At 44.6% G+C, this 23,009-nt stretch overlaps 7 protein-coding genes across 7 annotated transcripts, besides 6 other annotated features; 5 read left to right on the forward strand and 2 right to left on the reverse strand.

The window, feature by feature from the left end:
- Positions 1 to 480: 480 nt before the first annotated feature.
- On the reverse strand, positions 481 to 4,687 carry TSTA_008860 (telomere-associated RecQ helicase, putative; the record flags this gene model as incomplete). The annotated part of the gene is made up of 3 exons (XM_002482950.1): positions 481 to 3,246; positions 3,283 to 4,589; positions 4,669 to 4,687. The coding sequence occupies 3 exons, from the start codon at positions 4,685 to 4,687 to the stop codon at positions 481 to 483; spliced, it is 4,092 nt and encodes a 1,363-aa protein (XP_002482995.1).
- A 1,456-nt stretch (positions 4,688 to 6,143) lies between these two features.
- Positions 6,144 to 6,164: a sequence feature (AT_rich).
- Positions 6,165 to 8,680: 2,516 nt separating this feature from the next.
- On the reverse strand, positions 8,681 to 13,222 carry TSTA_008870 (DNA helicase recq5, putative; the record flags this gene model as incomplete). The annotated part of the gene is made up of 1 exon (XM_002482951.1): positions 8,681 to 13,222. The coding sequence occupies one exon, from the start codon at positions 13,220 to 13,222 to the stop codon at positions 8,681 to 8,683; it is 4,542 nt and encodes a 1,513-aa protein (XP_002482996.1).
- Positions 13,223 to 13,901: 679 nt separating this feature from the next.
- TSTA_008880 (uncharacterized protein) lies at positions 13,902 to 15,026 on the forward strand (the record flags this gene model as incomplete). The annotated part of the gene is made up of 2 exons (XM_002482952.1): positions 13,902 to 14,656; positions 14,879 to 15,026. 2 exons carry the CDS (start codon positions 13,902 to 13,904, stop codon positions 15,024 to 15,026), a joined length of 903 nt encoding a protein of 300 aa, XP_002482997.1.
- Positions 15,027 to 15,990: 964 nt separating this feature from the next.
- Positions 15,991 to 16,613, forward strand: TSTA_008890 (uncharacterized protein; the record flags this gene model as incomplete). Its single annotated transcript, XM_002482953.1, has 1 exon — positions 15,991 to 16,613. A coding segment is annotated over one exon (623 nt), but the record flags the coding sequence as incomplete, so codon positions are not given.
- Positions 16,065 to 16,736: a mobile genetic element.
- Positions 16,689 to 19,352: a mobile genetic element.
- On the forward strand, positions 16,764 to 17,072 carry TSTA_008900 (uncharacterized protein; the record flags this gene model as incomplete). The annotated part of the gene is made up of 2 exons (XM_002482954.1): positions 16,764 to 16,990; positions 17,012 to 17,072. The coding sequence occupies 2 exons, from the start codon at positions 16,764 to 16,766 to the stop codon at positions 17,070 to 17,072; spliced, it is 288 nt and encodes a 95-aa protein (XP_002482999.1).
- Positions 17,097 to 17,780, forward strand: TSTA_008910 (gag/polymerase/env polyprotein, putative; the record flags this gene model as incomplete). The annotated part of the gene is made up of 2 exons (XM_002482955.1): positions 17,097 to 17,184; positions 17,293 to 17,780. The coding sequence occupies 2 exons, from the start codon at positions 17,097 to 17,099 to the stop codon at positions 17,778 to 17,780; spliced, it is 576 nt and encodes a 191-aa protein (XP_002483000.1).
- Positions 18,324 to 18,794: a mobile genetic element.
- A 373-nt stretch (positions 19,353 to 19,725) lies between the features above and the next one.
- Positions 19,726 to 19,796: a sequence feature (CT-rich).
- Positions 19,797 to 21,107: 1,311 nt separating this feature from the next.
- Positions 21,108 to 21,133: a sequence feature (AT_rich).
- A 1,140-nt stretch (positions 21,134 to 22,273) lies between these two features.
- On the forward strand, positions 22,274 to 22,639 carry TSTA_008920 (uncharacterized protein; the record flags this gene model as incomplete). The annotated part of the gene is made up of 2 exons (XM_002482956.1): positions 22,274 to 22,370; positions 22,416 to 22,639. The coding sequence occupies 2 exons, from the start codon at positions 22,274 to 22,276 to the stop codon at positions 22,637 to 22,639; spliced, it is 321 nt and encodes a 106-aa protein (XP_002483001.1).
- Between the last annotated feature and the right edge of the window lie 370 nt (positions 22,640 to 23,009).

The raw sequence follows: 23,009 nt of genomic DNA on the forward strand, positions 1-23,009 counted from the left end.
ACCATTAACTCAATCAACTGCCCAATTGTTTAACCGCTAACTGTCAACTGGCAACTGTCAACTGCCAACTAGTAACTGGTAACTGCCAACTGCCAACTGTCTCCCTAGTCAAACCATTCACTCTCAACTAGATTACTTACTGAACTGCCCTCTGGCAACTTGCTGAACTATGGACTGGCTTACTAGCTCAACTGTCAACTATCAACTGGTTACTGGCTGTTGCTTAATCATTAATCGCCAACTGCTAATCGACTTTCCGGCCTAATTACTAATAGTTCCAAGCTGTAGTATACAACTTCGTAAACTAATATATATAACTAGTCAATATATGAACCCGGGACAGAATCTGTCAACGATATATATAACATAGATGGTTGCATTGACTATGATCTATCTACGCGATATGGGTGGAATTGGAGGGACTGTGATATAACCTCTTCAATGTTAACTCTGTAAACACTATCAAACGAAATTAGTGGACTAAACTGAACCTTTTGCAGGCTCCAGAAGCTGTTGGAATACATGATAAGCCACCCAGGCAGCATTCGATCCTTCAACCCCAAATGTCGTTCGCTTCTGCCCTAGCCAAAGCATATATGCTGCCTCATTGGATTGTACGTGCTCACCACCAAGACCAGGCAGCAAGCCTTCCGTCCAGGCCTTAATCTGATAGATCGCCCAGCAAGCTTGCATGACGAGATCAGGATAGAGGCAGGTTCCCTGGCCCTGTTGACTGCAAACTGCTTGTGGATTATAGCAACGAAAGCACCCGGCATATCGCTGCATCCAGCCTTGAAACTGCTTTCCTTCCTGCTGTGCCCTCTTTTTTGCCTCAAGAAAGTCCTGTCGATAAGGATTCCAGCAGTTGATAAAGGAATGCTTTTTCGTGTCAGCAGAAGATGATGGTAGGATACGGCAGATCACGCAGGTGCCACGGAGCGCTTGGAGGAAATCCTCATACTGCTGTAATTGCCGGCTCTCCTGCTGGACCTGCTGGATTCGCATCTGAGATCCAATGGTCAGATCAAGGTCGACGTTCTCCTCTAGATTAGATGAGCTAGTCGTGGTAGAATCGGTGGAAAGAGATTCGGGATTTTCTTGGTGGAAGTGACATCGATCACAGAGAGGATCAGGCGCGCTGCAGGCTACTGCCACCCCATCAAGGAAGGAGCTCATAGCAGCGACTCGACAGTCTGGCTGATCTAGAACAGCATGCATAGCCTGTACATCAGAGGAGATTGCATGCCCAGGCCGACTAGACTTGCTAACACTCCAGGATGGAGGGAGTAAGATGATCGAACGACCGCCCTGTTGGTCACGTCCTAGGCGGCCTGCCTCCTGTGTAAAGTCAATGAGACTGGATGGGGCTCCAAGATGGATAACAAGGCGGACTCGTGGGTAATCAATTCCCATCCCAAAGGCAGAAGTGGCAACGATCCAGTTTGGATTTCCATTACGCCACGTCTTAAGGGTTTGCGCCTTCTCTTCGCGAGTCCCAGAATCGGCATGGTAGAAGGGACACTCCAGAATCGTAGCTACTTCCTCCGTAATCGCCTGGGTTTGGCAGTAGAGGATTGCACGCTCTTCAGAGTCGAGTTGGGTGCGCTCTTTCTGGATCCAAGGAATCACAAACTGGAAGAAGTCCTGATTCATAGGGCAGGAAATGACCCGATAGGATAGGTTACGGCGAGTGGTGAGGCTACGGATCAATCGTGCCCTAGAGAGTAGCATGGTCCGCTCAAATTCTGCCATCATGATGGGTGGTAGTGTGCCAGTGAGAAAGACCATCTGACACTGAATATCACGTAATGTAGGTAGTAGGGCCATTCGCTTGCGATAAGAAGAGGCGGTTAGAGTCAGATGACACTCATCAAATACGACACGATCAAGTTGATTGGCAAGCTGGAGCCGGAGAAGAAGGGTTCGGAAGTTGATGTGTACTGCCTGCTCAACGCTCACGAGGATCAGTGGACTCGATCCGAGGTGTCTTGATTCATCCTGCTGATTCCAGATGGTCACCTCAATTCCAGCATTCTGACATCGAAGGAGCATATCCTGCTTGAGGACCAATAAAGGAAGCACTACCACGGTCGTTCGTGCACTAGGAAGCTGGCAGGGCAGGAGATAGAGCAGGCTCTTGCCCTCATTTGTTCGAAGAACTGCAACCACTTGACTTGAACCCTGGATGATATACTGCAAGGCTTGTTGCTGATTACTCGTTCGATACTGCGCTTCTGGTCCATACATGCGCTTTAGAATCGTCTGCGCCTGCTCCATAGTCCAGCGGCGGTGACCCTGTCGAGGCTCATGGCAACGATGAAATTGTTGAACTAGTGTGGACTCAGTCGCCTGGCTTCGCGCTCGCTTGGAAGGACTCTCGTCCCATTCCCACTCTGTATTGACGTTGGCTGGTTGGGAGGACTGGGGAGTAAATAGAGTAGGCCATTGTCTTTTCAATGAGCTGGGTGTAGAATACTGTGAGGGCTGTTTGATAAGTCGATGCCAGGTCTCACTAGCTTGACGGAATTCTTGAAGACCAGCATCGGTGAGACCGGCTCGAAAATTGACTGTCCCTCCATAGACCTGATTCCCAGTATGAGGCGTATGTGCAGCCTGATAGTGGAATACCGCAGCCATACTGCCACTGTGATCCTCTGTGAGATCATCTTCATTATCAAGAGAATCCTCAATGAACTGCGACGCGAGGGTTCCAAACTTCTTGATGGCAATCCCAACGGTGATCTGGCGCCAGGCTCGAATATGAATCTTTTTACCAAGGATCTGCTCTCCAGTACGGATCACGGTCTGCGTAAGATGATCCTCGGACCAAGGCTTTGTCGTGGAGGCCCAGAGGTAGTCACAGAGTGGAGTGGATGTGCGAGAATGGGCAGTTTGCATCTTGTGCTGTAACCACTGTCGGAAGGGCATAATCAAGATAAGAAACTGTGTGACTAACTGTCCTACTTCTGGGAGGAGAAACCGGGCCGGCCATCGAGAGGCATTGCTGCGATGACGACTCTTGTGATAATCCAGAATAAAGAGCATTTGACCATCATGGAGGAAGAGATCACGAGTATGCAGGAGGGTGTTGCGCCATCGAATTCCGAGGAACTCTGTTCGTCGCGCTTGCTGGCCAGATCCAATAAAGAATGGGACAAGTAAGGCCTCTAGGAATCGCTGGACAGTCGCTTCGTACTGTTCTACCATTTTCTGCGAGATCCGCCAGGTCTGATCAGCGCCCAACTCCTAAAACGTTGGAAATAGAACTGTATCCTGACTGACTCGACGGAAGAGCCAATCCTGATAGGGTACCACATAAGCATGATTGCGAGAATCTGTGAGAAAGGATGCACCAGCTTGTGTAGCGTCCCAGTTATCCATCAGATTATTGAGATTAAATTGAGGGATCTCGGTAGCTGGCCGTGATGGGCTGGATAAACACAATTCTTGCTCGAAGATGGTCTGTGCGGTAGAGATTCCCTCGCGGATCAGTCGAGAGAGTTCTGACAAGGATAGGCTTACATCTTGAAATGTAATGACTTGGCCCTCCCGATCCCATCGTACTTGAGCAGGGGGGACCTCACTCATTGCAATCTGAAATCCATACAGTCGATTCTCCAGTAATTCAGCTACCGGTCCTTTGGTATCGTTAAGTAGCCATCGATCGCGGTGTCTAATAATAATATCTCCAAGATCCTGAGTGGGATAGTGCTGTTGTTCTAGGATAGAAAGGGCAAGGATCCAGATCTGACAGTTGTAGATTAGTTGCGAGAGAAAGGAGGTGTAGTTGCCAACCATCATCCACTGTTTCTTAGCTGGCATCCAGAATAAGAGCGCCGCAAAGGAGACCAGGATGGAATCAAAAGCTCGCAAAGGGATTGGCTGTTGGATAATCTCGAGGCAAAATACAAGGGTTTGTTCATCCATTCCCTGCTGGAGTCGATGGAGAGCCTCGTCATTATCCTGCTCTGATTCTTGTTGGTTACATAGATTCTTAGCGGCAGTCATCACGTCATTCCAGGTGGTCTTCTGACCCTCTGTTGGCTGAAATAAGGGATCAGGAAGGGCCTGGTCATCCATTACTCGACTCCAATAACAGATCAACTTCTGCCAGGTCTGAATGTACCGAGAGCGGCTCTGAGGATTCTGGAGAGGCTGGATGGGATCCTGCGAGATCTCTCCTCGAGTAAAGGTGTTGAGAAGTCGAGCATTGCGGCGACTTAGCCGTGGGATCTCACCAACATGATTGTGATGCAGCAGCTGTTCTGTCTTTCTCCAGGTTCGGTCCACGCTGGCGCAGATAAGATCTAATAGTGCCTCATCACGATCAGGAAGTCGATAAAGATCTCCCACAGTTTCTAGATCTAATCCCGTGAGGTGAACATGAATGCCAGTGGTTCGCAACCATGGAGTGATTTCAGAGATATGCTGACTGTCATTCACGGTATGTGATATAGAGTTCTGAGTTTGAAATGTGCGGTATTCTTGAAGGAGGGTATCCAAGGAAGGCAGGCCATTAGTTATAAGAGTAGATGTGTATCTCGATGTATTGACATATGGAGAGGCATGTGGTGAGGAGAATAGATTAGCTGGTACTACTGTAAAGTAACGAATTTGTTCCTTTTCCTGAAATAATGTTTGAAGATGTGCATGATTCCAAGGTATTACTCCTTGGCTTTTGCGCCATCCATGTTCCTGATTATAATGCTGTCGTATACGATCAATATTGCGAGATCGATAGTCACAGGTTTCTATATGACAGAGGAAACCTCGTACGGTCGGAAGATCATTGATCTCAGGAATCCCATCAGTAGGATGTATAACTTCATCCAAGTTATTTGCAATCAATTGATATTCTGGATGCTGTTCAATTTCCTGTCGTTGTAATCGCTTAATATGATGTTTTCGAAGAAGATGTTGGGGAAGACTATAGCGAGTATAACATGATCCATGATTAGTGCAGAGAATTACCCGCCAATTTGTAAGGATGCGAAGGTAGGAGGGGAAAAAATGCGATTGCTCTCTCAACTCAGAAGATATGGAGTTATTAGAAGAGTGAGACATAATTGAGGATAAAAGGAATATGTTGGAATGAAAATATTTACACAAAAATGACTGTGACTGAGATACAAATAAAAATGATCTATGAAACTGATTTCCCCTGAGCTATGAACGGAGCTAGCCGCATTGATCTTAGCTCCCGAAAATTTTCTTAGCCGTAACCCTGAGCTATCCGATGGCTCAACGCAAACTAAAGATAGAAAAATTCCTCCTCCTTTGATCCTCCCTATTCTCTTTCCTTCGACCTTTCATCATACCTCTTTTAATACTCGAACCCTCTTCAACTCACCACCACCATTCTATAAACTCTGATTTATTAATCTGATCTTATTGTACTTTCTTATTTACTCTTCTATCTTCTAATATTAATCCTCTCTCTCTTCTTCTCTTTATACTACTATCCCTAACCCTATCTCTCCTTCACATTATCATCCTATCTTCCCTTCATACTACTGATCCCTATCTCTTCTTTACACTATCATCTCTAATTCTATCTTCTTTTCATATTATCATCCTATCTTCCCTTCATACTACTGATCCCTATCTCTTCTTTACACTATCATCTCTAATTCTATCTTCTTTTCATATTATCATCCTGAATTCTATTCTTCTAATATATGATTATCCATATTTCTATCCTCCTAACATACTACCATTTCTAATTCTATCCTCTGAATATATTCCCATTCCGAATCCAATTCTATCCTTTATATTTCTTGATCTTTCTTCTTTATCTTTGATGGAAATTGCTCCTACTATCCAATCTATTCTCTTCTATATATATCCTCTTTCTTATTCACTCCCTTATATTCTAACCCTAAAACTCCTTTCCCATGCTCCTTCCTCTTATATATATTCTTTTCTCTTGAATCATGCATTTCTCTTAATATCTTTCTTAATATCTGGACCCGGCCCCTAAAATATATATTGAAAATATATAATCCTGAATCCCTATTCTTCATGATATTTTGATCCTCTATTCCACTCCACCATATATATCCTACCACCGCCAATACCGGGAAATCATCCCTATAAAAATCCAAAATCCATCATATGAATATAAATATAACCCCTCCATGTGCTTTATATAAATATATAAAATACATCCATCTTTTCAATAAATTAACATCATGGAACGGTCACCTGGCTTACTGACTGAATGGTCAACTGATCCTCTTGTTAAACCGTCAACTGGCCCGATTACTTAACTGCCAACTGGCAACTGACTAAACTGCCCACTGGCAACTGCATAACCGCCAACTATTAAATGGTTGAACTGTCAACTGCCAACGGGCTTCCTGCCTGAACCATTAACTGGCCACTTGCATAATCGCCAACTGTCAATTTGCTTAACCGCCAACTGCCAACTGGCTAACCACCAACTGCCCAACTTACTCAACTGCCAACTGGCTAAACCCCCAACTGTCAATTTTCTCAACTACCAACTGTCAAATCATTGAACTGCCAACTGTCAATTGATTAAACCCCATTTGTTAACTTTCTCAACCGCCAGCTGGCAAATGGCTAAACTGTCAACTGGTTACTGCCTAAACTGCCAACTGTCACATGGCTGCACTGGCAACTAGCAACTGGCTTTCTTCCTTAACCTCTTTGCCGGCTCCATTACTGACTTGCTTAACCACCAACTGGCACTGGCTAAACCGCCAACTGGCTGACTTGCTCAACTGCCAACTGCCAACCTGCTCAACTGCCAACCTGCTCAACTGGCCGACTGCCTAAACCACCAACTGGCACTGGCTAAACCGCCAACTGGCAACTGCCTAAACCGCCAACTGTCAACTTGCTTAACTGACAACCGTTACCTGCCACCTGGCTCAACTATGAACTTGATGAACGGTGAACTGGCTGCCTGGCTGAACCACCAACTGGTTAAACCGCCAACTGTCAAATCGCTCCACCGTCAACCGGCTCTCCTCCCTTAATTGGCAATGCCCTTCCTGACTGAACCATCAACTGGCTTTACTCAACCATCAATGCCTTTGCCGGCTCTACTACCAATCGCCATCTCGATCAATCTATATATATTCCATCATATATACGATCCTAACCAATATTCCACTGCCACAATCAATATATGTAACCAACAACTCCACCATGCCAATCGATATAAACCAGCTTCTTAGCTCCACTGTCAATTGCCTTCTGGTGGAACTGCTAACTGGCTCCCTCGCTCAACTGCCACTGGTCAACGAGCTCAATTACCAACGGGCTCCCTGACGGAACCGCCAACTGTCGACTTTCTCAACCGCCAACTGTCAACTTGCTCAATGGTCAACTGTCAACTGTCAACTGTCAATGGTCAACTGTCAACTATCGACTTTCTCAACCACCAACTGTCAACCTGCTCAACCAACTGTCAAATGGTTAAACCACCAACTGTCAACTGGCTTAACCACCAACTGGCTTAACCGCCATCTGGCACCTTTCTCAACCATCAACTGTCAACTAACTAAACCCCAAACTATTGACTTTCTCGACCACCAACTGTCAACCTGCTCAACCAACTGTCAAATGGTTAAACCACCAACTGTCAACTGGCTTAACCAACTGTCAACTGGCTCAACCAACCGTCAACTGGCTCAACCACCAACTGTCAACTGGCTCAACTACCAACTGTCAACTTGCTCGATCATCAACTGTTAACTGTCAACTGGCTCAACCGCCATCTATCGACTTTCTCAACCACCAACTGTCAACTGGCTCAACCGTCAACTGTCAACTGGCTTCCTCGCTCTACTATTAACTGGAAACGCGCTCAATCATCAACGGGCTTCCTGGCTGAACCGCCATCTGGCACCTTGCTCAACCGCCAACTCTCAACTTCCTCTGCCGGCGACTGGCAACTTGCTCAACTGTCAACTGTCAACTTGCTAAACTGACAACTGGAAAGTGACAACTGGCAACGTGCTCAACAACCGCCAACTGTTAACTGGCTCAACCCTCAACCGTCGACTTTCTCGACCGCGAACTGACAACTGTCAACTAGCTCAACCACTAACTTACCAGTTTGCTCAACTATCACCTGTCAACCATTAACTCAATCAACTGCCCAATTGTTTAACCGCTAACTGTCAACTGGCAACTGTCAACTGCCAACTAGTAACTGGTAACTGCCAACTGCCAACTGTTAACTATCAACTGGCTAAGCCGCCAACGGTCAAGTGTTTGAACTGCCAACTGCCAACTGTCTCCCTAGTCAAACCATTCACTCTCAACTAGATTACTTACTGAACTGCCCTCTGGCAACTTGCTGAACTATGGACTGGCTTACTGGCTCAACGGTCAACTATCAACTGGTTTACTGGCTGTTGCTTAATCATTAATCGCCAACTGCTAATCGACTTTCCAGCCTAATTACTAATAGCCCTGTTGAATCGCTAATTCAATCAATAGTTCCAAGCTGTAGTATACAACTTCGTAAACTAATATATATAACTAGTCAATATATGAACCCGGGACAGAATCTGTCAACGATATATATAACATAGATGGTTGCATTGACTATGATCCATCTACGCGATATGGGTGGAATTGGAGGGACTGTGATATAACCTCTGTAATGTTAACTCTCTAAACACTATCGAATGAAATTAGCGGACTAAACTGAACCTTTTGCAGGCTCCAGAAGCTGTTGGAATATATGATAAGCCACCCAGGCAGCATTCGATCCTTCAACCCCAAATGTCGCTCGCTTCTGCCCTAGCCAAAGCATATATGCTGCCTCGTTGGATTGTACGTGCTCACCACCAAGACCAGGCAGCAAGCCTTCTGTCCAGGCCTTGATCTGATAGATCGCCCAGCAAGCTTGCATGACGAGATCAGGATAGAGGCAGGTTCCCTGGCCCTGTTGACTACACACCACTTGCGGATTATAACAACGAAAGCACCCGGCATATCGCTGCATCCAGCCTTGAAACTGCTTTCCTTCCTGCTGTGCTCTCTTTTTTGCCTCAAGAAAGTCCTGTCGACGAGGATTCCAACAGTTGATAAAGGAATGCTTTTTCTTGTCGGCAGATGATGATGGTAGGATACGGCAGATCACGCAGGTGCCACGGAGCGCTTGGAGGGAATCCTCATACTGCTGTAATTGCCGGCTCTCCTGCTGGATCTGCTGGATTCGCATCTGAGACCCAATAGTCAGATCGCAGTCGACGTTCTGCTCTGGACTAGGCGAGCTGGTCGTAGTAGGATCAGTCGAAGAAGATTCAGGATTCTCTTGACGGAAGCGACATTGATCACAGAGAGGATCAGGCGCGCTGCAAGCCACTGCAGCCCCATCGAGGAAGGAGCTCATCGCAGCGACTCGACAGTTCGGCTGATCTAAAACAGCATGCATAGCCTGTACATCAGAGGAGATCACATGGCCAGGTCGACCTGACTTGCTAACACTCCAGGATGAAGGGAGTAAGATGATCGAACGACCGCCCTGTTGGTCACGTCCTAAGCGGCCTGCCTCCTGTGTAAAGTCAATGAGACTGGATGGGGCTCCGAGATGAATAACAAGGCGGACTCGCGGGTGATCAATTCCCATCCCAAAGGCAGAAGTGGCAACGATCCAGTTTGGATTTCCATTACGCCACGTCTCGAGGGTTTGCGCCTTCTCTTCGCGGGTCCCAGAACTGGCATGGTAGAAGGGACACTCCAGAATTGTAGCCACTTCCTCCGTAATCGCTTGGGTTTGGCAGTAGAGGATTGCACGCTCTTCAGAGTCAAGTTGGGTGCGCTCTTGCTGGATCCAAGGAATCGCAAACTTGAAGAAGTCCTGATCTATAGGGCAGGAAACTACCTGGTAGGATAGGTCACGGCGAGTGGTGAGGCTACGGATTAATCGTGCCTTAGAGAGTAGCATGGTCTGCTCAAATTCTGCCATCATGATGGGTGGTAGTGTGCCAGTGAGGAAAACCATCTGACACTGAATATCACGTAATGTAGGAAGTAAGGCCATTCGCTTGCGATATGAAGAGGCTGTCAGAGTCAGATGACACTCGTCAAACACGACACGGTCAAGTTGATTGGCAAGCTGGAGCCGGAGAAGAAAGGTTCGGAAGTTGATGTGTACTGCCTGCTCAACGCTCACGAGGATCAGTGGACTCGATCCGAGGTGTCTAGATTCATCCTGCTGATTCCAGATAGTCACCTCAATTCCAGCATTCTGACATCGAAGGAGCATGTCCTGCTTGAGGACCAATAAAGGAAGCACTACCACGGTTGTTCGTGCACCAGGAAGCTGGCAGGGCAGAAGATAGAGTAGGCTCTTGCCCTCGTTTGTTCGAAGAACTGCAACCACTTGACTAGAACCCTGGATGATATACTGCAAGGCTTGTTGCTGATTACTAGTTCGATACTGCGCTTCTGGCCCATACATGCGCTTTAGAATGGTCTGCGCCTGCTCCATAGTCCAGCGCTGTTGACTCTGTCGTGGTTCGTGGCAACGATGAAATCGTTGAACTAGTGTGGACTCAGTTGCCTCACTCCGCACTCGCTTGGAAGAACTCTCGTCCCATTCCCACTCTGTATTGACGTTGGCTGGTTGGGAGGACTGAGTGGATACAGCAGGCAGTCGTCTTTTTAATAAGCTAGATGTAGAGTACTGCGAGGGCTGTTTGATTAATTGATGCCAGATCTCGCTAGCTTGGCGGAATTCTTGAAGACCAGCATCGGTGAGACCGGCTCGAAAATTGACTGTCCCTCCATAGATCTGATTCCCGGTATGAGGTGTATGTGCAGCCTGATAGTGGAATACCGCAGCCATACTGCCACTGTGATCCTCTATAAGGTCATCTTCATTATCAAGAGAATCCTCAATAAACTGTGACGCGAGAGTTCTAAACTTCTTAATGGCAATCCCAACAGTGATCTGGCGCCAGGCTCGAATATGAATCTTCTTACCAAGGATCTGCTCTCCAGTCCGGATCACGGTCTGCGTAAGATGATTATCAGACCAAGGCTTTGTTGTAGAGGCCCAGAGGTAGTCATAGACAGGAATGGATGTGCGAGAATGCGCAGTTTGCACCTTGTGCTGTAGCCACTGTCGGAAGGGCATGATTAAGATGAGAAACTGCGTGACTAACTGTCCTACTTCTGGGAGGAGAAACCGGGCGGGCCATCGAGAGGCATTAGTACGATGACGACTCTTGTGATAATCCAGAATAAAGAGCATTTGACCGTCATGGAGGAAGAGATCGCGAGTATGGAGGAGGGTGTTGCGCCATCGAATTCCTAGGAACTCTGTCCGTCGCGCTTGCTGGCCAGATCCAATGAAGAAGGGGACAAGTAAAGCCTCTAGGAATCGCTGGATAGTTGCTTCGTACTGTTCTACCATCTTCTGCGAGATCCGCCAGGTCTGATCAGCGCCCAACTCCCAAAACGTCGGAAATAGAACTGCATCCTGACTAACTCGACGGAAGAGCCAATCCTGATAGGGTACCACATAAGCATGATTGCGAGAATCTGTGAGAAAGGATGCACCAGCTTGTGTAGCGTCCCAGTTATCCATCAGATTATTGAGATCAAATTGAGGGATCTCGGTAGCTGGCCGTGATGGGCCGGATAAACACAACTCTTGCTCGAAGATGGCCTGGGCGGTAGAGATTCCCTCGCGGATCAGTTGAGAGAGTTCCAACAAGGACAGGCTTACATCTTGGAATGTAATGACTTGGCCCTCCCGATCCCATCGTACTTGAGCAGGGGGGACCTCACTCATTGCAATCTGGAATGCATACAGTCGATTCTCCAGTAGTTCAGCCACGGGTCCTTTGGTATCGTTAAGTAGCCATCGATCGCGGTGTCTAACAATAATATCTCCAAGATCCTGAGTGGGATAGTGCTGTTGTTCTAGGATAGAAAGAGCGAGGATCCAGATCTGACAGTTGTAGATCAGTTGCGAGAGGAAGGAGGTGTAGTTACCAACTGTCATCCACTGTTTCTTAGCTGGCATCCAGAATAAGAGTGCTGCAAAGGAGACCAGGATAGAATCAAAAGCTCGCAAAGGAATTGACTGTTGGATAATCTCAAGGCAGAACATGAGGGTTTGTTCATCCATCTCCTGCTGGAGTCGATGGAGAGCCTCGTCATTATCCGGCTCTGACTCTTGTTGGTGATATAGATTCTCCGCGGCAGTCATTATATCATTCCAGGCAGTCTTCTGACCCTCTGTTGGCTGAAATAAGGAATTAGGAAGGGCTTGGTCATCTATTACTCGACTCCAATAACAGACCAACTTCTGCCAGGTTTGAATGTACCGAGAGCGACTCTGAGGATTCTGGAGAGGCTGGATGGGATTCTGCGAGACCTCTCCTCGCGTAAAGGTATTGAGAAGTCGAGCATTGCGGCGACTTAGCCGTGGGATCTCACCAGCGTGGTTGTGATGCAGCAGCTGTTCGGTCTTTCTCCAGATTCGGTCCACGCTGGCGCAGATGAGATCTAATCTTATCTCATCACGATTGGGAAGTCGATAAAGATCTCCCACAGTTTCTAGATCTAATCCAGTGAGGTGAATGTGAATACCAGTGGTTCGCAACCATGGAGTAATTTCAGAGACATGCTGACTGTCATTCACAGTATATGATACAGAGTTCTGAGTTTGAAATGTACAGTATTCTTGGAGAAGGGTATCCAAGGAAGGCAGATCATTGGTAGTAAAGGCAGGCGCATATCCAGGAGTATTAGTATGTAGATCATGTGAGGTGTGAATAGAGTGAGCAAGTTCCACTGTAAAATACTGGATGTCTTGTTGTTTGGAAAATAGTGTCTGTAGATACACCTGATACCAAGGCATAACACCTTGGGACTTTCGCCATCCATGTTCCTGGTTATAATGCTGTCGTATACAATCAGTATTACGGGATCGATAATCACAGTTCTCAATATGACAGGTAAATCCAGGTATAATTGGAAGACCATTAATCTCAGTAGTACCATCAGAGGGTTGTACTACTGTATCAATTGTCTTAGCAATTAAGGAGAATTCAGGATGTTGCTCAATATGAACTTGCTCGTAGCGTTTTAAATGATGTCGTTTGCGTAAATGTTGTTGGAGACTCTGCTGGGTAAAGCATGATCCATGTTGTTGACAAAGAATTACCCGCCACTCAGGTAACACACGAAGATAGGGAGGGAAAGAGTAAGACTCCTCACTCATTTCTAGAGATTTTGAGTTGAAGTAAGAAGAGGTGGTATTGAGATGTGTAGAAACTTGGTTGTAGTAAAAAATTTACAAAGGAAGAGGATACAACTACGTAAATAAAAAAAATGAGTTGGTGACTATTCTACCCCTGAGACGCTGACCACGCTAAACCAATCTTGCCTAGCTCCCGAAATTTTTGTTAGCAATAACCCTGAGGTGTTCAACACCTCAACGTAAACTATGTATAGGATTGACTAGATAGTGTTACACTACTGCACTACGGAAGCGAGGATTATCCGTAACCAGTAGGGTTAGGGTATCAGAGATATCAGAGATATTCTATGATGGATATGATCTAAGCATCAGAGAAATCAGAGAAAGTCTATGATTTCTATGTTGATGATGGAATATATAAGGACGCTCATTACAGCATGTATTTAGTTTTATTCTATCGTCTTGAATTAACCGTGCTAAGTACCCCTTAGCTTTGACAACTTGAGTATACGTTCTTCTATCGAACCGGATATTCATCCTCTTATTAAGACTTTGCTTTCAAGAAGCCTTTCGTACTTAGAAGCCTTATAACTTCAGCGTGTTATAAGCTATCCGAGATATACTCGACGGTAGTTTGACGAAGTTTCCGACAATTCAAGACCCTCATACGAAATGAGAAGTCTTAAGACCTGACTCAACCATGGCCTCAGCTGCACCTTCAACCCAACGGCCTGCTATCCAAAGCCAACCTACTCAGAGCAACGAGCAGAATGAAAAGATCGACATGATCGGAACACATGTGGAAAAGCTCACTAGGTATGTTGAAGAACTCAAGGATAAGCTAACCGAAAAAGACGACCAGGTTGAACAGCTCGAAGCGCAAGTACTTGCATTGGGAAATGAGAATGATGGCAAACCAACTGCTGGATCAAACAAAGTCAAGATGCCAAAACCAATGAACTTCGATGGCACCCAATCCAAGCTCAAGTCATTTCTTGTTAATATGGATATGCATCTTGACGCCAACAAGATCACCAGTGACAAGGAAAAGGTAATCTTTGTAGCCTCCTGCCTCACAGATGAAGCAGCAGACTGGATGCAACTAATGCTTGACGATTACTACAACGATGACGCCGATGAATGGGACGAATTAACCAAAACCATCTTCAGAAGCTACAAGAATTTCCAGATCAAGCTTGAAGAATCATTTGACAACATCAACGAAATCCACACCGCTAAAAGAAAATTACGATTTCTACAACAAACCGGATCTGCACAACAACTAGCGATCAAATTCAAACAAATTATATCGCCACTGCATTACGATGATGACGTTCTCATAGGACTGTTTGAGAATATGCTTAAGGAAGAACTCCAGACTAAATTGATTAAAATGGATCGACCTGACAAGCTCGGCAAATTCATCGAAATGGCAGTCAAGATGGACAATAAATTGTTCGAGATCAAACGAAAGAAACAGGAATTCCAGATATAGAAGAAACACGGCGGAATGCCCCAAATGAATGAAGGAAGATCACGCGGACCACAGAGAGACCGAGACGGAGATGTGGTTATGCAACTAAATGCAGCGCTATCCAAGGAAGAAAAAGAGAAAAGACGAAAAAACAAAGAATGCTACAATTGCGGAAAACTAGGACACTTTGCGAATAAGTGCAGACAGAAAAAAGCTCACGGGACTGGCCATCCACAGGGGCAGAAAAACCAAATTGCAACAATGATTATAGTACCAACAGAACAGAAGGAAAAACAACAAAATAGTAACGAGATCGATCATGAAGAAACCGACAAATACGAGAAAACCTGAGAAAAATGGATCCAAGAAAGACATCAGCGACGAAGAGAAATCCTTGACGTGTTGGGAAGACGTTCACCATACGCTCGAGAGGAACGAGCCACGCAAGAAGAAGACGCACCCAGAGTAGGACGGCGCACTAGATCACCTATAAGAATGAATGATAACGACGAAGATCTTATCGACAGTTATTCCTCTTTGGATGAGTCGCTTCAAACTCTACCGACGTTTCAGGACGATGGACGAAGGGCGATAACCCATGGGGACCTGAACCGTGAATAACCAGAACAAACCCTACTGAGGAAAAAAATCAAGAAGTTAGTTGAAACCCCAAACCGAGAAAAACAGCCACAAGAATGGGCAACAGATGAACATGAGTGGGAACATGAAGAACTATTCCTACGAAACTGGAGAAAGAATCTGGACCTACGATTCTACCAACGACAATATCCAGACAGTGACGACGAAGTCAGACTAAAAGAAGGTTGGGAACCTCAGGGAGAAAAACCTTGCAGTTGCACGCCTGCTAGAGCAACCTGCTGGGAAGATTCTCAAGATACATGGATAGACCACATACACGACTGCTGGAAATGCCAAGAATGGACATTTCACAAATGTGACCAACATAGACATGTCAACATTATACTATCTCACCTGTATGAGCAAGTATCAAGAAAGCAAGGACATCGGTTATGCAATGGAATACTTGGACATGTACGAAACTGCACCTGCAGCCATTACCTAAGTTTAGGAGGAACACATCATCACAAGATACATTGGACAGTATGCTATGACGAAGGATGTGAGCAACACATAGCAGAAAAAAGAAAGCATCAATAGTTTCCCAGAAAACCTAAGACAGTTGAGTTACTGCAACTCAAATGCCCTACTGAAAAGCCAGGATGTGAATATGTTTACGAAGAAGAAGCTCACCCATACCATTCAATAATCAAGGCAGATAGATGTTGAGTACCAGGATGTTTACACCATGACAAAAACCGAGACGAATCAGATTGGATGCTACGAAACGTCAGACTACGAAACTACTACAACCGACATCAAGAAGAACCAAAAGTTATGATCGCTACAGCAACTGAAACCGACACTGACTATAAGACGATTACAATACTCACAAAAATCCAAGGAAAAGATATACGCATCTTACTGGATTCAGGAGCAACAGGTAACTATATAAGTCAAAAGTTTATACACCTCAACAAAATACCCATCAAAACGACTGACGAATGGACGAAAATCGTTGGAATTGATAGAGAGACAATCACCAAAGGATACAAGAAGAAAACCAGTGGAATACTCATGAGATCAGGGAAATATGCTACAACAATCACGTTCGACATTGCACCAATGGACACTCAGTATTACGACGCAGTATTAGGAATGGCATGGCTGAAAGAACAAAACCTGATAATCGACTGGGCCTCCGGAACAGTGGCAGTCAACTCCAGCATGCTAAAAACAAAGACAGAAACCAAAGACATCGAGAAGATATTGAATCTTCATGAGGAATCAGGGACATCCTCAGAGAAAGGGCAAGCTGATACCCTAAGAAAGACACGGAAGGTGACGTGGACTCAAGAAGTAGAACAACAAGAAAACAAAAGGGAAATTGAAGCACAGGCAAGATAGATTGCAACAGTATGACCAAAGCCTAAGGAGCTTTACGAAAAAGAACTGGCCGAAGTCAAAGCGAAACTACCAGAAAAATACTACGACTACATTGAACTATTTATGAAAAAGGAATACCGACTACCAAACCACCCAAAAGAATACGAAGTACGAATACCCTTGAAACCAGGATTCAAGGTACCCTCAGTCAAACAACATCGCAAATCACGAGACGAACTAGAGATGGAAGACAAATTCATTGAGGAATTTCTCGCCACAGGATACATCCGCGAAGGACGAGGATCAGCCTCAGCAAGACCATTATTTGTGCCAAAGAAAGATGGAACCAAGTGAATGGTTATTGACTACAGAGCACTTAACAACGGAACTGAAGATGACGCAAACAAGGCACCACATCAGGAGCAGAAATGAGATTTACTCTAAGGAGCAAAAATCATGACAGTCTTTGACATCCAATGGGGTTATTACAATCTCCAAATGGCTGAAGAAGATATTTGGAAAACCGCATTTCTTACAGATAAAGGTCTGTATGAATGGGCAGTTGCTCTAATGGGACTGAAAAGACTACCAGCAGAATTTGCACGATTTATGATATATGTTTTAATATAATACCTTAACAAATTCGTTGCAGTATACTTCGACGACATCATTGTATACTCCAAGGACCCCAATGAACACGAAGGACACGTACAACAAGTTATGACAAAACTTATGGAAGCCGGACTTACGCTCAAGATCAAGAAATGTGAATTCGACACGACAACAGTCAACTACTTAGGAATGATTTACATACCGGAAGGATTAAAGATTCAACCAGAAAAAGTGGATGCTATTACGAATTGGCCAACGCCAGCCAACATCAAGGAAGTACAAGGATTTTTAGGAGCTACTGGATATGTCAGACGCTACATTCGGAATTACTCTGAACATAGCCAACCCATGACAGAACTCCTAAAGAAAGATGAAGAATTCGTATGGAACGACAGACGACAAAAAGCATTCGACAAGCTAAAACAACTGGTTACCGAAGCACCAATCCTAGCACTGGATGACCCAGAAAAACGAAAGATTATCAGACCAGACGCATCAGGATACGCACTTGGAATTGCACTCAAATAAGTAGGAAGTGACAGCATTATGCAAATTGTTGCCTTCTACTCAAGACAATTCACAGCAGCAGAAAGGAACTACGACATTCATGACAGAGAACTACTCGCAATAGTGGAAGCATTCAAGCAATAGAGACACTATCTGCAAGGAGTTAAGGAAGAAACAATTGTAAAAAGTGACCACCACAACCTAAAATACTTCACAACGACAAAGGAACTTACTGGACGACAAATACGATGGGCCGAATACCTATCAAGATTCAAATTTCGGATTGAACATATCAAAGGAAAAGAGAACGTTATTGCAGACGCACTTAGCAGAAGACCAGACTACACTATTGGGATTGAACAGCCAAAAACAAATATCCTAAAAGAAGATGAAGATGGAATACGCTACAATGTTAAAGCAATACTAGCAGCAACAATTACAGTCAACCACCACGATTTCCACAACCGCATGATCCAAGCAACCCAACAAGACAAGATACTTACAACGGCAATCACAAATAAAGAAGCATAAAAACAGAACGGATTAGCCTTATGGCAAGGATCAATACTAGTACCATCAACAATGATTACTGAAATCATCAAGATGCACCACGATCTACCAGCACATGGACACCAAGGAATCGACCAAACAATGGAAAAGATACAGCAATCCTACTATTTCCCAAGGATGAGAAAACAGATTGAGGACTACATAAGAAAATGCGAACATTGCAACAGGAACAAGCCAATCAACCATAAACCCTACGGAAAAATGCAGATTCTAGAAATACCAGAGAAACCATGGCAAAAGATCACAGTCGACTTTATACAAGGTTTACCAGCATCGAAAGATCCAATTACAGGACTTACGTACACGGATGCAATTGTTATTGTTGACAGACTCACCAAATATGTCATTATGAGACCAGTACAGAAGAACCTCACAGCACAACAATGCGCAATACTGATGATACGAGAAGTATTTGCATGGACCGGACTACTAGATGAGATCACATCTGATAGAGACAAACTGTTTACATCGAACTACTGGCAGACAATCACAAGAACATGTGGAATGACACACAATCTAGCAACCGCAAATCATTAACAGACTGATGGACAGACTAAAAGAATGATTCAAGCAGTTGAACAATACCTCAGACATTACCTTGATTGGAACCAAGAAAATTGGGTCGAACTACTACTGTTAGCACAGTTTGCAATGAACAATGCTACAAACACATCAACAGGACAAATATCTCACTTCGCCAACCTCGGAAGAATACCAAGAATGAGTTGGGAAACAGTCAAAAGAGAAGGAATGTCAGAAGAAGCAATGATTTAATTAGCTTATATGCAATTGATGCATAAGACAATGTCAAGAGATATTATGTGGGCAGAACAGAGAATGAAATGATACTACGACAATAAGCGCGAGGACGCACCAACCTTACAAGTGGGAGAGAGAGTTTACTTATTACGACGAACACCAGGATCAAAAACTTTCAATATTAAGAGCAAACGACCAAGCAACAAGCTCGACGCAGTTAAATTTGGACCATTCACGATCAAAGAAAAACTCGCTAACGATAACTACAAACTCCAGTTACCAACAAGAATGCGCATACACCCGATATTTCATATCTCATTATTGGAACCCACAAGAAACCCAGAAAACAGTGATGAAGAAGCAGATGGAAAAGAATATGAAGTCGAGAAACTACTCGAAAGAAAGTTAGAAAAGGGACAAATCTATTATTTGGTTAGATGGAAAGGATACGGACTAGAAGACGACACATGGGAACCTGTCAGGAATTTGAATTGCCCTGAGAAGATTCGGGAATTCCGGCAATCAGTTGGTCAAGGAAAGAATTATCCAAGATAGAAGGATCGAAAGCCTCGATATCGGCAGAAGAAGGGAACTCGAGTGCGGCAGCCAAGTTTTGACGAGCTCTAGAAGTCTTAGCCTCTTTTCGTTTCTCCGCCTCCCGCTTTTTCCTCTCTTCCTCTTCCTTCTCCTCCAATTTTTCCAACTCCTCAATGTCTTTAATATCTCTCTGAAGGAATTCACCAGCCCGTTTCTTTAACAATTTTTGCTATTTCTGAAGTCGAAGGATTTTGGCTAAGGCCTGTTCCTCTTCTTCCTGAAGACGTTCTTGCGCCTCGGTAAGACGCTTCTACGCCAGCTTGGAAACAGGCATTTCAACACAGCGACAGTTTGTTGCGCGAACACACTCGTTACAACGTTTTGAGAACTCCGCACGAATACACGTCTTTCCTAATTCACTGCAACGTTTGCAAGGAAGTACGCAGGCGACACCGAACTGTTTGATTCACGACAAGAGTGTGTTTTTCAGAATTGTCTTCTTCAACGACATGGTTAGCTCAGTACCACAACACGAGCATTTTGAGAATTAGAACGCACCTATGGCACAGATGGGAAACGCAGACTATTTATTGCGCTGTCGGGACGTCAGCCTTCAGAAGAGGGGATTGTCAGAAGAAACAAGAATCCGCAGCCAATGGATTGACTAGATAGTGTTACACTACTGCACTACGGAAGCGAGGATTATCCGTAACCAGTAGGGTTAGGGTATCAGAGATATCAGAGATATTCTATGATGGATATGATCTAAGCATCAGAGAAATCAGAGAAAGTCTATGATTTCTATGTTGATGATGGAATATATAAGGACGCTCATTACAGCATGTATTTAGTTTTATTCTATCGTCTTGAATTAACCGTGCTAAGTACCCCTTAGCTTTGACAACTTGAGTATACGTTCTTCTATCGAACCGGATATTCATCCTCTTATTAAGACTTTGCTTTCAAGAAGCCTTTCGTACTTAGAAGCCTTATAACTTCAGCGTGTTATAAGCTATCCGAGATATACTCGACGGTAGTTTGACCGAAGTTTCCGACACTCTCCTTCACATTATCATCTCTAATTCTATCTTCCCTTCATACTACTGATCCCGATCTCTTCTTTACACTATCATCTCTAATTCCATTCTTCTAATATATGATTAATCATATTTCTATCCTCTGAATATATTCCCATTCTGAATCCAATTCAATCTCTATTCAATTGCATTTTTATCATTATACTCCGAATGCAATCTTTGATATATATTATCTTCTATATTCTATTGATAAATCAATTTACTATCTCTTGATATGACTATCTAAAATGATCCTATGGAATCTATTCTCTTCTATATATATCCTCTTTCTTATTCACTCCCTTACATTCTAACCCTAAAACTCCATTCCCATGCTCCTTCCTCTTATATATATTCTTTTCTCTTGAATCATGCATTTCTTCTCCTAATATCTGGACCCGGCCCCTAAAATATATATTTAAAATATATAATCCTGAATCCCTATTCTTCATGATATTTTGATCCTCTATTCCACTCCACCATATATATCCTACCACCACCAATACCGGGAAATCATCCCTATAAAAATCCGAAATCCATCATATGAATATAAATATAACCCCTCCTGTGGTTGATAAATATATAAAATACATCCATCTTTTCAATAAATTAACATAATGGAACTGTCACCTGGCTTACTGACTGAATGGTCAACTGATCCTCTTGTTAAACCGTCAACTGGCCCGATTACTTAACGGCCAACTGGCAACTGACTAAACTGCCCACTGGCAACCGCATAACCGCCAACTATTAAATGGTTGAACTGTCAACTGCCAACGGGCTTCCTGCCTGAACCGTTAACTGGCCACTTGCATAATCGCCAACTGTTAATTTGCTTAACCGCCAACTGCCAACTGGCTAACCACCAACTGCCCAACTTACTCAACTGCCAACTGGCTAAACCCCCAACTGTCAATATTTTCTCAACTACCAACTGTCAAATCATTGAACCGCCAACTGTCACATGGCTCAACTGCCAACTGTCAATTGATTAAACCCCATTTGTTAACTTTCTCAACCGCCAGCTGGCAAATGGCTAAACTGTCAACTGGTTACTGCCTAAACCGCCAACTGTCACATGGCTGAACTGGCAACTGGCAACTGGCTTTCTTCCTCAACCTCTTTGCCGGCTCCATTACTGACTTGCTTAACCACCAACTGGCACTGGCTAAACCGCCAACTGGCTGACTTGCTCAACTGCCATCTGCCAACTGGCCCTACCGCCAACTGTCAACTGCCAACTGCCAACCTACTCAACTGTCAACTGTCAACCGTCAACCGCCAACTATCAACTTGCTGAATTGTCACCTGACTTACTTACCGAACTGTCAACTGGTGAAACCGCTAACTGGCAACTGCCTAAACCGCCAACTGTCAACTTGCTTAACTGACAACCGTTACCTGCCACCTGGCTCAACTATGAACTTGATGAACGGTGAACTGGCTGCCTGGCTGAACCACCAACTGGTTAAACCGCCAACTGTCAAATCGCTCCACCGTCAACCGGCTCTCCTCTCTTAATTGGCAATGCCCTTCCTGACTGAACCATCAACTGGCTTTACTCAACCATCAATGCCTTTGCCGGCTCTACTACCAACCGCCATCTCGATCAATCTATATATATTCCATCATATATACGATCCTAACCAATATTCCACTGCCACAATCGGTATATATAACTAACAATTCCACCATGCCAATCGATATAAACCAGCTTCTTGGCTCCACTGTCAATTGCCTTCTGGTGGAACTGCTAACTGGCTCCCTCGCTCAACTGCCACTGGTCAACGAGCTCAATTACCAACGGGCTCCCTGACGGAACCGCCAATTGGTAACTGGCCGGATCGCCAAATGTCTTACTGGTTTGACCGCCAACTGTCTTCCTGGCTCAACTGGCACTGTCATCCTGGCTCAACCCCCAACTGTCAACTTCCTTGACTACGAACCGCCAACTGTCGACTTTCCCAACCGCCAACTGTCAACTTTCTCAACTGTCAACTGTCAACTGTCAACTGTCAACTGTCAACTGTCAACTGTCAACGGTCAACGGTCAACTGTCAACGGTCAACTGTCAACGGTCAACGGTAAACGGTCAACGGTCAACGGTCAACTGTCAACTATCGACTTTCTCAACCACCAACTGTCAACTAACTAAACCCCAAACTATTGACTTTCTCGACCACCAACTGTCAACCTGCTCAACCAACTGTCAACTGACTAAACCCCTAACTATTGACTTTCTCGACCACCAACTGTCAACTTTCTCAACCACCAACTGTCAACTTGCTCAACTGGCAACGTGCTTAAC

Source organism: Talaromyces stipitatus, genomic scaffold (assembly GCF_000003125.1).
Source record: "Talaromyces stipitatus ATCC 10500 scf_1105507295549 genomic scaffold, whole genome shotgun sequence".
Classification (NCBI taxonomy): domain Eukaryota; kingdom Fungi; phylum Ascomycota; class Eurotiomycetes; order Eurotiales; family Trichocomaceae; genus Talaromyces; species Talaromyces stipitatus.